This window comes from Rhinatrema bivittatum, chromosome 5, assembly GCF_901001135.1.
Source record: "Rhinatrema bivittatum chromosome 5, aRhiBiv1.1, whole genome shotgun sequence".
Classification (NCBI taxonomy): Eukaryota; Metazoa; Chordata; class Amphibia; order Gymnophiona; family Rhinatrematidae; genus Rhinatrema; species Rhinatrema bivittatum.
Window position 1 is genome coordinate 229,254,781 of NC_042619.1, and position 12,001 is coordinate 229,266,781.

Below are 12,001 nucleotides of genomic sequence, written 5' to 3' on the forward strand. Positions count from 1 at the left end.
TCATTCATTCTGGGAGATGTAATAAAACAAAATATCTCACCATCTTCCACAGAAACAATGTACACAGTGCAACTCAGAGTGACAAAATTACTGGTTACACATAACTGTACTATAGTTATTTTATTTGCATAATTATTTTTAATCCCAAAGAAGTATAGTTTGATATTATTTCTAGACTGTGAAATATTTTTGTATTGGTTTTATTTCTGTGAGCTTGTGGCCTATATTTTTTTTTTTTTGAAATTTGTATTTTATTGATCAGAAACTGAAGGACATACAAAAGATAATATCACTCCACAATAGGCCCGGCGTGTGTAACCTTTTAAAAATCCGGCCCTAAACGTTTATCGCGTCAGATAGGGCCTTATCGCAAGCGATAAACCCCAATTGCATGCGAAAAGGGCCTTTTCACGTGCGATAGGATTTAAATTAGCTGGAGGGGAGGGGGCAGGGAGGGGGAGCAGTCGGCCGTGGCATCGTGGCCGGCGATAATGTGAGGAACATTATCACCGGCAGTAGTGCGGTGAATAACTACAACTTTTACGGTATCACTATTTGCTGTGAAAGGTTGCAGTCAGCCACACTGCAGCTGACGAAATCGCACCACCGCGGTGCGAACGGCTGCAGCCTTTTGCAGGCCCACCCCTCCCTTCGTCCCCCTGCCCCCTTTTTCGTGGGATGTCCTTGTTTTCTTAGACATCTCCACTGCATGCGATACTCTTTTTTTTTTGTAATTGAAATTTTTTATTGAAAGTGTGCATAGAACAGACAACAGTGGCATACACTGCATGTGATACTCTTAACCATGATATTCTGGTTCATTGTTTAAGAGCATGTGGGATTGCTGGGAAAGTACTATCTTGGTTCACATCCTGTCTTTTGAATCCTGCTTGGTTGACACTAGAGTTCCACAGGGGTCAGCCTTAATCAGCCACCCTTTTTAATATTTATTTGACCCTGATTTGTAGGTTGCTGTCCAGTCTTGGAGAAAATTATAGACTCTATTGAATGTTGATAAGAGAGAAGTCATGATATTGGAAAGAAATCCTGCCAGAAACAAACCCTCTGTTTTCCCCTGCAAGGGTCATCAGATTCCCATCTCATCACAATTGAAAAGTCTTAGAATCATTCTAGATTCAAGGCCTTCTGTGCACCTACAAATAAATGCAGTTTAAGAGTGACCTTCTTTAAACTAAGGATCCTGTGCTAATTAAAACCATTATTGGAAGGACAAGAATTTTATACCTTGCTTCAGACTTGCTGTTCACAGGCCTTTGTTCTTGTAACTCAGATGTCCTTTTTGCAGCCTTACAAATTGCCCAGAATGCTACCACTTGTGTGTTAATAGGTTCAAGCATCAGATAACATATCACTTCAATACTGTACAATCTCCATTGGCTCCTGATCTCACGGTGAATTAAATATAAAACAGCTATGTTAATACCGAAATTGCTGGAAAACACTGATTCACCCTGGCTTAGCGCTTTGCTCTCTGAATCTATAATCCTTCTCATGCACTGTGCTCACCACAATCGAGGTTACTCATAGTCCCTTCCTTGAAGGCAATGCACTTGGATGAAACCCAAGAAAAAATGTTTTCCTTACCAGGCCTGGTATATTTATTTTTATTTATTTATTTATTTATTTAAAGTTTTTCTATGCCGGCATTCATGATACAATCACATCATGCTGGTTTACAATTAACAAGGGGTGTAAAATGAACTTGAAACATGGAACAAGTGAAGAGAAACAATGAAGTTACAATAAAACAAGGCTGCTCAAAACTGGGGGAAGAAGAAAAAGCTAGAAAATTTAACAGAAAGAGGAGTAATTATTTACAATATTCTGAAGCGACTGTCTATAGTTGTTGAATTAAGATTAATTTAGGGTCTGGAAAGGCTTGTTTAAACAACCAAGTCTTAAGCCTTTTTCTGAATGTTGGAAGGCAAGGTTCCTGTCTAAGATCCGGTGGAATGGAATTCCATATCGATGGTCCTGCTGTGGAGAAGGCCCGGTCTCTAAATGTTAGGTGCTGTGTGGTTTTGGTTTGGGGTACATGTAGTGATCCTCTGTAAGCTTCTCTAATGGGTCTGGAAGAGGTATGTCGTCTGAGCGGGATTTGTAGGTTAAGTGGAGCATGGTGATGGATGGCTTTATAGATAATGGTGATGGACTTATGAATAATTCTGAAATGTATTGGCAGCCAGTGTAAGTTTTTGAGGATGGGAGTAATGTGGTCTCTCCTCCTCGTGTTTGTCAGTATTCTGGCTGCCGCGTTTTGGACCATCTGAAGAGGTTTGGTGGAAGATGAAGGCAGACCTAGTAAGATAGAATTACAATAGTCTAGCTTGGATAAGATTATTGCTTGAAGAACCGTTCTGAAATCTTGAAAGTGAAGGAGTGGTTTTATCCTTTTCAGTACCTGTAGTTTATAAAAACAGTCCTTAGTTGTTTGGTTGATGAATGATTTTAAATTCAGACGATTGTCAATTATTACTCCTAAGTCTCTTGCTTGGGTGATGAGTAGGTTGGAAGAGCTTACCTGAACAGTTGAGATTAATATCATGTATCAAGAATTTTAGGAAATAGTTAAAACTCATGTATTCCAGTAGGCGTTTAACTCTTGAGGGCTAGCAACAGTTGTGAAATATCAAGCTGGTTATACAGGACTGGTTAGGTATATATATTTGGTTACATTTTTTACCTTTACACCATAATAGGATGCATTTGATATTAAGAACATAAGGACATAAGGAATTGCCATGCTGGGTCAGACCAAGGGTCCATCAAGCCCAGCATCCTGTTTCCAACAGAGGCCAAACCAGGCCACAAGAACCTGGCAATTACCCAAACACTTAGAAATTCTTTAGCTCAGGTGATTCTTTACTTATAGGCCATCAAGATCTATCTTTGGAAACCTGGCAGATGGGTGTATTCGTATTTGTTTTATTTCTTTTTAAGAAAGTTCATGGCTTTTATTTTTTGTTAACCGCTTTGAGCTTGGTCTAAGTGTTATATACAAATAAGCAACAGTTGAAAAATACAAGTGTGCTGCAGTTCACCACATAGTTCTTATGTTTCTTCCAGGAGTACTGTGTGACCCATCAGATCCTAAGGCTTGTGAGTCCCTTGGAAGCAGAATTGATCAGGGACCCTAGTATGCAGTGTAAAATCAGATTCAGGTAAGAACAGTAAAAGTGCTTAATAGTATATCAGTGCAATATATGTGCTTTTTGTATCCTCATTATTTGTTTTTGTTTGTGGATACAGGATCAAGGGACCCATTTGCTCCTCATTAATAAGTCTATATATTTAATTAGTTAGAACAAAAGCATACATGTATCAACCCATGTGAAAACAGGCAGGTTCCCTGTATGAACCCAGATCAGTCCAGACACCTGGGTTTTGCCTCCGCACTAGCAGATGGAGACAGAGCAAGATTTGATGGGCTCTGCCACATATAGCAGGGTGCCACCCACAGCCTCTCAGTCTTACTCTGTCTCCAGCAGATGGTACAGGTGCAGAGTCCACAGCCTCTGGGATCCCTGTTTGGGAAGTTTTGGTAGTTTAGTGTTAGTCAGGATTTGTTCCTTGTTAGTGTTAGTTTCTTTGAAGTTTTAGTTTCTTTAAAAAACAAAATAAGACCAGTCCCTCTTCGAGAGAGCCTCCCAGGGGGGTGGAAGGTTCTGAGGGGACCATCCCCCCCACTGGAGCAGGAGTCCAGTACCAGGGACAGCGAACGGCAAGTTGGAAAAAAAAAAAGTGTTTTTGCAGGTCTGTGCGCGCCGACTCTCTGCTGCCTCGTTCACGTTTTTTTCTTTTACTTTTATTTCAGCGTCCTTGTGTTTGCCGGCAGAGGGGGGAGGATGCCCCGGGGGTCTTTGTGTCGCGCGACGGCCTTGTTCTGGATGCATGCCGGGCGGCGAAGGTTCGTCCGATCCCGGTCGGGGGGGCCGGATTCGGGTGCCGCGTTCACCGTCGCGCGCCGGACCGGGTGCTGCAGACAGTGAAGATCCGTTTGCGCTCAGTGCAGGAACGGCGGCCATTTTAGGCTCCTTCAGGGAAGCCACATGGTCAGCACTGGGGGATGGGCCGCTACCTCCCACGCTCTCTCCACAGCAGCTGCTGCCCAGGGTGGGGGGGCGCCCCGGGGGGAGCTGCCTCTCAATTGCAGGAGAATAGCCCGGGGGAGACTTCCTCTTTGTCGGAATCATCTTTTTCTTCAGACTTTGTGCTGCTAATGCAGAGTTGCTTACCTGTAACAGGTGTTCTCACAGGACAGCAGGATGTTAGTCCTCATGAAACCCGCCCGCCACCCCGCAGAGTTGGGTTCGTTTACGTTTTCTTCTTTTATTTTTTCGCTCATACATTTTTACTATAATATGAGACTGAAGGGGGACCCCTGCTGGATGCAGGGTCAGTGCATTGCTGGGCATGCCCAGTAGGTGCCAGTCAAAGTTCTAGAAACTTTGACAAAAGTGTTCCGTGATTGGGCTCCATCCTGATGATGTCACCCATATGTGAGGACTAACATCCTGCTGTCCTGTGAGAACACCTGTTACAGGTAAGCAACTCTGCTTTTTCTTTTAAGGTCTTCCAAAATCAATAAGCATAAACTATAATAAAATTATATAAGACTAGCGGTACCCGGCCACGCGTTGCAGTGGCAGAGTCAGGTTCTTTACCCTCCCTCCCCCTTCCCCTTGCTCATTTACCTCAGTCACTCATCCTCCTTCCCCTTGGTCACTCACCCCCCCTTCCCTCCCCTGTCCCCACTCCAACTCTCTCCCCTCACGCTCACCTCCCCCCTCATTCTCCCTCCCCTCACTGTCACCTCCCCCCGCCTATTGCCTACCCTTCAGATCAGAAAACCTTTGTCTTTCTATTTCTGTGGGAACCCCCCCACCCCCAAAAAAAAAACCCCAATCCCTTTAAATCAAATAATAACCCCCCACTCTCCTGCCCCCTCCCAAGACCTGGGAAATTTAAATTGTTGGTGCTACATGTGGTCTGTCCCTGGGCGTCTGTGCGCGTTATGTAGCCAAATAGGGGAGTGCCTAACCAAATTTGCACTTCCAAATTTGTTTTGTGGTCTGGGGAGGGCTATTTTGGTGTGTTCCCGAGATCGTGGAAGTTTAGTGTATGTATTTGTGTGTGAACCTCCGCCTTCCCCCAAAAAATAACCCTATGAGAAAAGTTCTCTTAAACTAACCACCCCACACTCTCCTGCCCCCCCTCCCCCAGCCCTGCGAAAAACAGTAGCCCCCCCCCCCCTGCCCCCCCCCCCAGAGTTGCTGAATGAATGAAACCTCCCCCCTCGTGACCCCACCCCAAGATGTTCGCAATAAATTCATCCCCACCCTCCAGACCCCCCGAGACCTGATAAAAATGTCAGTCGGTGGAACGGGCATTCAGCAGCGGCCCGGGAGCAATGTATTGGCGTTGGTCCATCGGCTGCGAGTACTGAAACGGGTTCCGACGGCCCTTTGCCCTTACTATGTCAGTGGGGTGGAGCAATGGCAACGGTGGGTCCTCTGACATAGTAAGGGCAAAGGTCCGCCGGCTGCCAGTCCTGAAAATGGCGCCGAGGGGCCCTCGCCCTTACTATGTCACATGGGCTACTGCCGCCATTGGTGTCCCCGAGTGGCATAGTAAGGGAAAGGGCCGTTGGCGCCATGTTGATTGCTGGCAGCCGACAGCCATAGTGCAGGAGATGTGTCCTGGACCGGTCCTGGCCTCCTGCTGGAGCCTCCCGGACTTCTGTCAGGTTTTGTGTGTGTTGTGAGGGCCTGGAAAGTAAATAAATTTGGCATGTGTGTGGGGTGTGTGAGGAGGGTGGTTTTGTGTGTGTTGGGAGGCTGTGGGAAGTAAATCAATTTGGCATGTGTGTGAGGGGTGTGAGGAGGGTGGTTTTGTGTGTGTTGGGAGGCTGTGGGAAGTAAATCAATTTGGCATGTGTGTGGAGGGTGTGAGGAGGGGGGTAGGTGTATTTTATCTGTAAAGGAAATAATTATCTTCTGGCGAAAAAAGTGTGCAAATGTGTTAAAATGGAAGTGAAACGTGGACCTGGACTGGCGAAATGATTAGTGTAGAAAGACTAGGGGACACTCCATGAAGTTAGCATGGGGCACATTTAAAACTAATCGGAGAAAGTTCTTTTTTACTCAACGCACAATTAAACTCTGGAATTTGTTGCCAGAGAATGTGGTTCGTGCAGTTAGTATAGCTGTGTTTAAAAAAGGATTGGATAAGTTCTTGGAGGAGAAGTCCATTACCTGCTATTAAGTTCACTTAGAGAATAGCCACTGCCATTAGCAATGGTTACATGGAATAGACTTAGTTTTTGGGTACTTGCCAGGTTCTTATGGCCTGGATTGGCCACCGTTGGAAACAGGATGCTGGGCTTGATGGACCCTTGGTCTGACCCAGTGTGGCATTTTCTTATGTTCTTATGTTCTTATGTGTAACAGATGGCGCTTACGTCCAGCAGATGTCGCTGTTTTCTCGAAAAAATTTTTAAACCTATTTTACCTGTCACATGTGTGACATATCTGTAATGTAAGTACAGACGAACCTTCCTGTATGCGAAATGAAGGTTGTGTCCAAATTTGAAAGCAATCGGTTCAGTGGTTTCTGAGATTAGCGATTTTGTCCAAACTATTTAACATTTTTATTTATATAGAAGTCACAAATCAGAATCTCAATCCTGTAACTTGATCTGAGCCATATTAAATAAGGACCTCATATGATTAATTTGATCTAATAGCCTATGGTACAATAAACACTTGGTCAGAAAGCCAAGTATTGGCCTTATTTCTGATGCTCAAGTAGCTTTTTTCCATTCTATAATTCAAGCGGAACAGAATTTCAGATTGTTGGTGTGAAATAGCTAAATGCCACAGGTCTAGTAAAAGAGAGCTTGATAGCAGTGAGAGATGGTACAGTGAACAGTAAGCGTTGTGGTGATTTTAGGGCCCTTAGAGGCCCATAACATATCAACAGGTCAACCAAGTAACTTGAATTCAGGCACTGGACAATTAAAGCAAGAACTTGAAACTTTAGTCTGGTTTCAACCAGGAGTCCGTGCAAGCTAGCAGGATCATTCCTTTTTCCCCCAAAAAGCAGCTTAGTTGCCATATTTTTTAGTTAAGTGTAGTATCTAAGGCTAGTCGTTGGCAATCCTTAGTACAATGATGTGCAATAGTCAACTTAAAATAGGCTTCTGGGTCCCATAACCCTCAAGCCCAGCCTCCCTGAATTCAAAATGACCCTTCAGGCCATCATACACTCTTCCCTCAGAACTCAAAATAGGTCTTCAGGCCTAATTACTCCCAAACCCCATCCCCCCATAAAAAGCCTTAGGAATCCTTTGATTATTATGCCCTCATTTACATTCATGTTAGAGTTATTTATTTATTTATTTATCTATCTGTCTATTTATCTATTTATTTATTTATGTGAAGCTTTTTTTATACGACGTTAGTGGGTACATCACATCGGTTTACAGAGTTACCATCTGGGAACTAGCAGTAATGCTGACACACAAACTAATAGCATGCATTAATGCCAGCAGTACATGGGCATTAGAGCAAACCCATTAGTCTATAGGGTTAGATATAATAAATGTGTAAGGCAGGTATGTAAAACAGATGCATGCATATACATTTGTGACAGATGATGTGTGTTGTATGTCAAACATTGCAGACTTTATTTATTTATTTATTTATTTATTTATTTAAAACTTATATGCCACAAATCAAAAATTTCTAGGAGGTCTAACCAAAAAGAAAAATTCATAAAATAATGACAAAGACATAAATAATGCACAAATACAGTAAATACTGGGTCAGTATCCATCTAACTGCCTTCCTTCTTTAGTCAGCAGAGCCAAAGGCAGTGTCAGCTGTAGATTATGCTGCAACATAAAACAGTGACTCCTTTGATATTACACAAGCCGTAAAGCCCGTTAAAACGGGCTACATCCCTCTGTCTCTCACCTCCCCCTCATTCTCTCTCCCCTCACTCTTCACCACCCCCCTCCCCCACTCCTCCCCACCCTCCCTCTCACTCAGTCCCCCCTCTCCCTCACTCCCTCCCACTCAGTCCCCCCTCTCCCTCCCTCCCACTCACTCAGTCCCCCTCTCCCTCCCTCCCACTCAGTCCCTCCCTTCACCCACCTCCATTTCCTCCCGGCGCCGTAAGCGCGACTTCCCGCAACCCTCACCCGGCTCCATTAACTCCTCCCGCTCCTGCCGGCAGATCTCGGGGGGGGGGGGGGGGGTCACTCCCGCGCGCGCGGCAGTGACCCCCCCGAGATCTGCCGGCAGATCTGGGGAGGAGAAGTAGCAGTGCTACTTCTCCTCCCGCTCCTGCCGGTGCCGCTACTTCTCCTCCCCAGATCTGCCGGCAGATCTCGGGGGGGGGGGGCGCGGGAGGAGAAGTAGCACTGCTACTTCTCCTCCCGCTCCTGCCGGTGCCGCTACTTCTCCTCCCCAGATCTGCCGGCAGATCTCGGGGGGGGGTGTCACTCCCGCGCCCCCCCCCCGAGATCTGCCGGCAGGAGCGGGAGGAGAAGCAGCGGCGCCGCGCGCGCGCGGTGCCGCTACTTCTCCTCCCGCTCCTGCCGGCAGATCTCGGGGGGGGGGGGCGCGGGAGTGACACCCCCCCCCCCGAGATCTGCCGGCAGATCTGGGGAGGAGAAGCAGCGGCACCGCGCGCGCGCGGCGCCGCTGCTTCTCCTCCCGCTCCTGCGGCCCCACCGCCATTTTTTTTTTCTGACCAACGTCCTTGCCCGCACATGCGCAGTAGAGCTGCGCTCTACTGCGCATTTGCGGGCCGTCGGTCACAGGCCATTTATAAGGTAGATTTATTTTAGCTTTCCCTGCTATCATTACTCCCGAGTGTGTGCTAAAAATGAAGAAAGCTAAAAATGTCCTCTTACGTTTATTTACATTTTTATTTGAAGTGACTTTAGTACTTTGCTAGAAGAACATCGGGTGACAAATGTCACAATATGTGAGCTTCACTTACATGTGTCTGCTCTGTTCTTGCTTTAGAAAATTAACTAAACTCTCCTTTTATTCCTGTAGGTTTGCTGGTCATGAATTTCCACCATTCATTGTGTTTAAGATATTTCACCACAAAGGAAGTCATGGGAACCAATACATTAATGGGAAAAGAGCTCTAAATCCATCAAGTGAGGTGATTTATGCTTTCTTATTTTAACAATAAGAACAACAAATAAATTTTGAACAACCATCTTGTATAACGTTTGCCATCCAGGACACAGTTGCCTCCGAAACAGCAAGAACACTGCCATGATGCTGTTGCGACGAGGCTGGTGGACCCCTTGCCCGAGGTGGAGTTGGCGCTACCTGCGAGGATGAACCCCCGTAGGTCCCCACCATCGGAAGGCGAGGCCGGGTTAGTGCTGGAGCTTCGCCAATACCAACCCCGTTCCCCGCAGATTGAGCCCTTGGGTTTAGGGGCTGGCTGGTCTTAGGTGGGCCCCTGTGACGAGAATGGGAGTGTCAGCGGAATCGTCCAAGATTAGAAGCCCAAGGGTCGCGAATAGCCAGTCCGAAGTCAGAAGCCGGAGAGTCGCTGATAGCCAATCCAGAGTCCGATGCCAGAGAGATGCCGATATCCAGTCCAAGGTTGGAACCAGGAAGACAGAAATACAGGATTACAGGAACAAGAGCAATCCTCCGCAGAGGAAACCGGAAACAGGAGCCAGAGCAGAAGCCAAGGCAAGGTCTGGGAGCCTGACCTTGCCTTAAGTGGTAAAAGGCTGGGCAGGGCACAGAGGAGGAGTCATGGCAATTTCCTGCCGTGGTCCCTTTAAATAAAAAGCAGGAAAGCGCGCGCAGGCCTAAGAAGACCCAGAGGGGGAGGGGCCCGCGTCAGGGACGGCTGCGCGTCGGGAGGGCCTGGGCGGACGGGCCTGCCAAGACGGAGGGAGAGAGGAGCCAGGGACGGCGCCCCCAATGTGGCTAGCCACTGCAGCAGGCGACCCGGAGGTGGAGGACGCCGCGCTGCGACGGTAAGGAGGAGCGCCCGGGTGTGGGAGGCTGCAGCCGGCAGCCCTAACAGATGCTACCAGCATCACCACTCTCTTAGGTGTGTGCACGCATGTGGCGCAGCACCCTTTGTAGGCCCCACAGTGGAAAACAGCCTGGCTGGTGTGCTCTGATGATATCAAGTGACTGAATATCACCACTTCCCAGCTGTGCTCCGTAACCTTGCCTCAGCAACAGGTTCTCCTGCTTGATTGCAGTGCATGTTGCTCCTGTGTTCCTGATTTTGCCCTGCTTCCTGTTCCAGCCTGCCTTGCCTTGTCCATCCAGCCTTACTTTGCCCAGTCTGTCCTGTCCCATCCCGTGTCTAGCTTTTGTTACGCTCCGAGGCACATGGGATACCCCTACGTGCCACCTCACTCACCAGGCTCCTGGCTCCTCTTTGCAGTGGAATGCCACCAATGTATGCCGCCATCATGCTCCCCGCTGGCACCTGTTGTAGGCGCATGCACATAAAAGGGCGCCTTGGCAGGAACCTGAAGGAGTCACACTCTGACACATCATTCACCTCAGGGTATTTAAACCCATGAAAGCCTTCATCCCTTGCCTCAGCAACAGGTCCCCAGAAGAGTCTTTGCTCTCTATGCGTGTTGCTTTGTTCCTGTGTTCCTGTTCCTTGCCATGCTTCCATGTTCCAGTGTTCCTGCCTTGTTCCCGTGCTCCTGTTTGTTCTGTCTGCCTTGCTTCGACCTTGTCCGACTTGCCAGGCTTTCCTAGTTGTTGTTTGATCCTGTCCTGTCTTGGTCCTTGTCTTGTTCTATCTCCCTCGACTTGACTTCCTGGATTCTGACCTTGGTTGGACCCTGACCATTCCTTGATTGCTGTCTGGACCTGACCTTCTGCTTTGGACCCGACTTTGCCTTATCTGCTGCTTGTCCCAACCTCCGGCCTGTCTACTGCTTTACATTGTTTGCTGCCTGCCATGACCCTAACCCTAACCTGTCCTTGGACTCTGGTTCTCGCCACCACCCTAGGGATCCACCTAAGACCTGCCGGCCCCCAGAATCCAAGGACTCAACCTGCGAGGGAGGCGGCTGGTAAACATGAAGCTCTAGCCAGTCCTGTCACAGGGTGTGTCCGCCAGCTGGCGGAGTGGGCCTCGTGGGTTCACCTGCTAGGCTGTGCCAACCATTCCTTAGCTCTCAGGGACCACCATTAATGGATTCATTACAGCCTTCCTTTGTCCCGGTCGCTCTCCTGTCTGCCTGGTGTTGACTCTCTCGCTTGCTGCCTGCTCTGACCTCTGGCCTTCTCCTGATAATTGTCTGACCACTGCCTGTCCTGATCTTGGCCCAGCCCCAGACTCTCTTACTCTGTATGCTCTGGGGGACTTTTGCCTAAGCCCTGCTGGCCCCTATAACCCAAAGGCTCAACCTGTGGGGCTGATATAGGTGAAGCTCCAGGCTTGTCCCTGTCTAGCACATGTTCACCAGCTATTGGCATGTGCCTAGTGGGTTCATCTATTAGGCTTCATCAACCACGCCACAGCACAAGGGTCCACTGTTCTTACATTTTGCAAAAGCTGCAAGGCAGAGTATGATCAGCCATAAAGTGAGGCTTAAGAGAATTGATTAAAAGTATCCCTAGATCAAGTTATAGATTTATACGTGTTGCTAATATATTAAGCATAATATAGTATGGTATGTTGTAAAAGTTGTCTCTAGTTCTTAAAAAGTAATCATTACTGCCCTAATATTATACTGCTGTATTTGTTGCTCAGTTGGAGATCTTGTGTTGTGGTATATCTATACTATAGCAGGATCTAAGTATTACTTGAATTGTTAAGAGCTTATAACTATATACTGGGACAGGGATGATCAACTCCAGTTTTCAGGAGCCACAAATAGGCCTGATTTTCAGGATATTTATTTATTTATTTATTTTTAATTTTTATATACCGACATTCTTACATCCGATGTAAATCA

At 47.2% G+C, this 12,001-nt stretch overlaps 1 protein-coding gene across 2 annotated transcripts in view; it reads left to right on the top strand.

Annotated features, from left to right (window-relative positions):
* Nucleotides 1–12,001, top strand: part of C5HXorf58 (chromosome 5 CXorf58 homolog) — a 125,999-nt gene that overhangs the window by 20,390 nt on the left and 93,608 nt on the right. For both annotated transcript variants that reach the window (XM_029603413.1, XM_029603414.1), the window contains exons 4-5: nt 3,088–3,182; nt 9,090–9,201. In XM_029603413.1, coding sequence (XP_029459273.1) covers nt 3,088–3,182; nt 9,090–9,201 — 207 coding nt within the window. The remainder of the gene's footprint in view (nt 1–3,087; nt 3,183–9,089; nt 9,202–12,001) is intronic.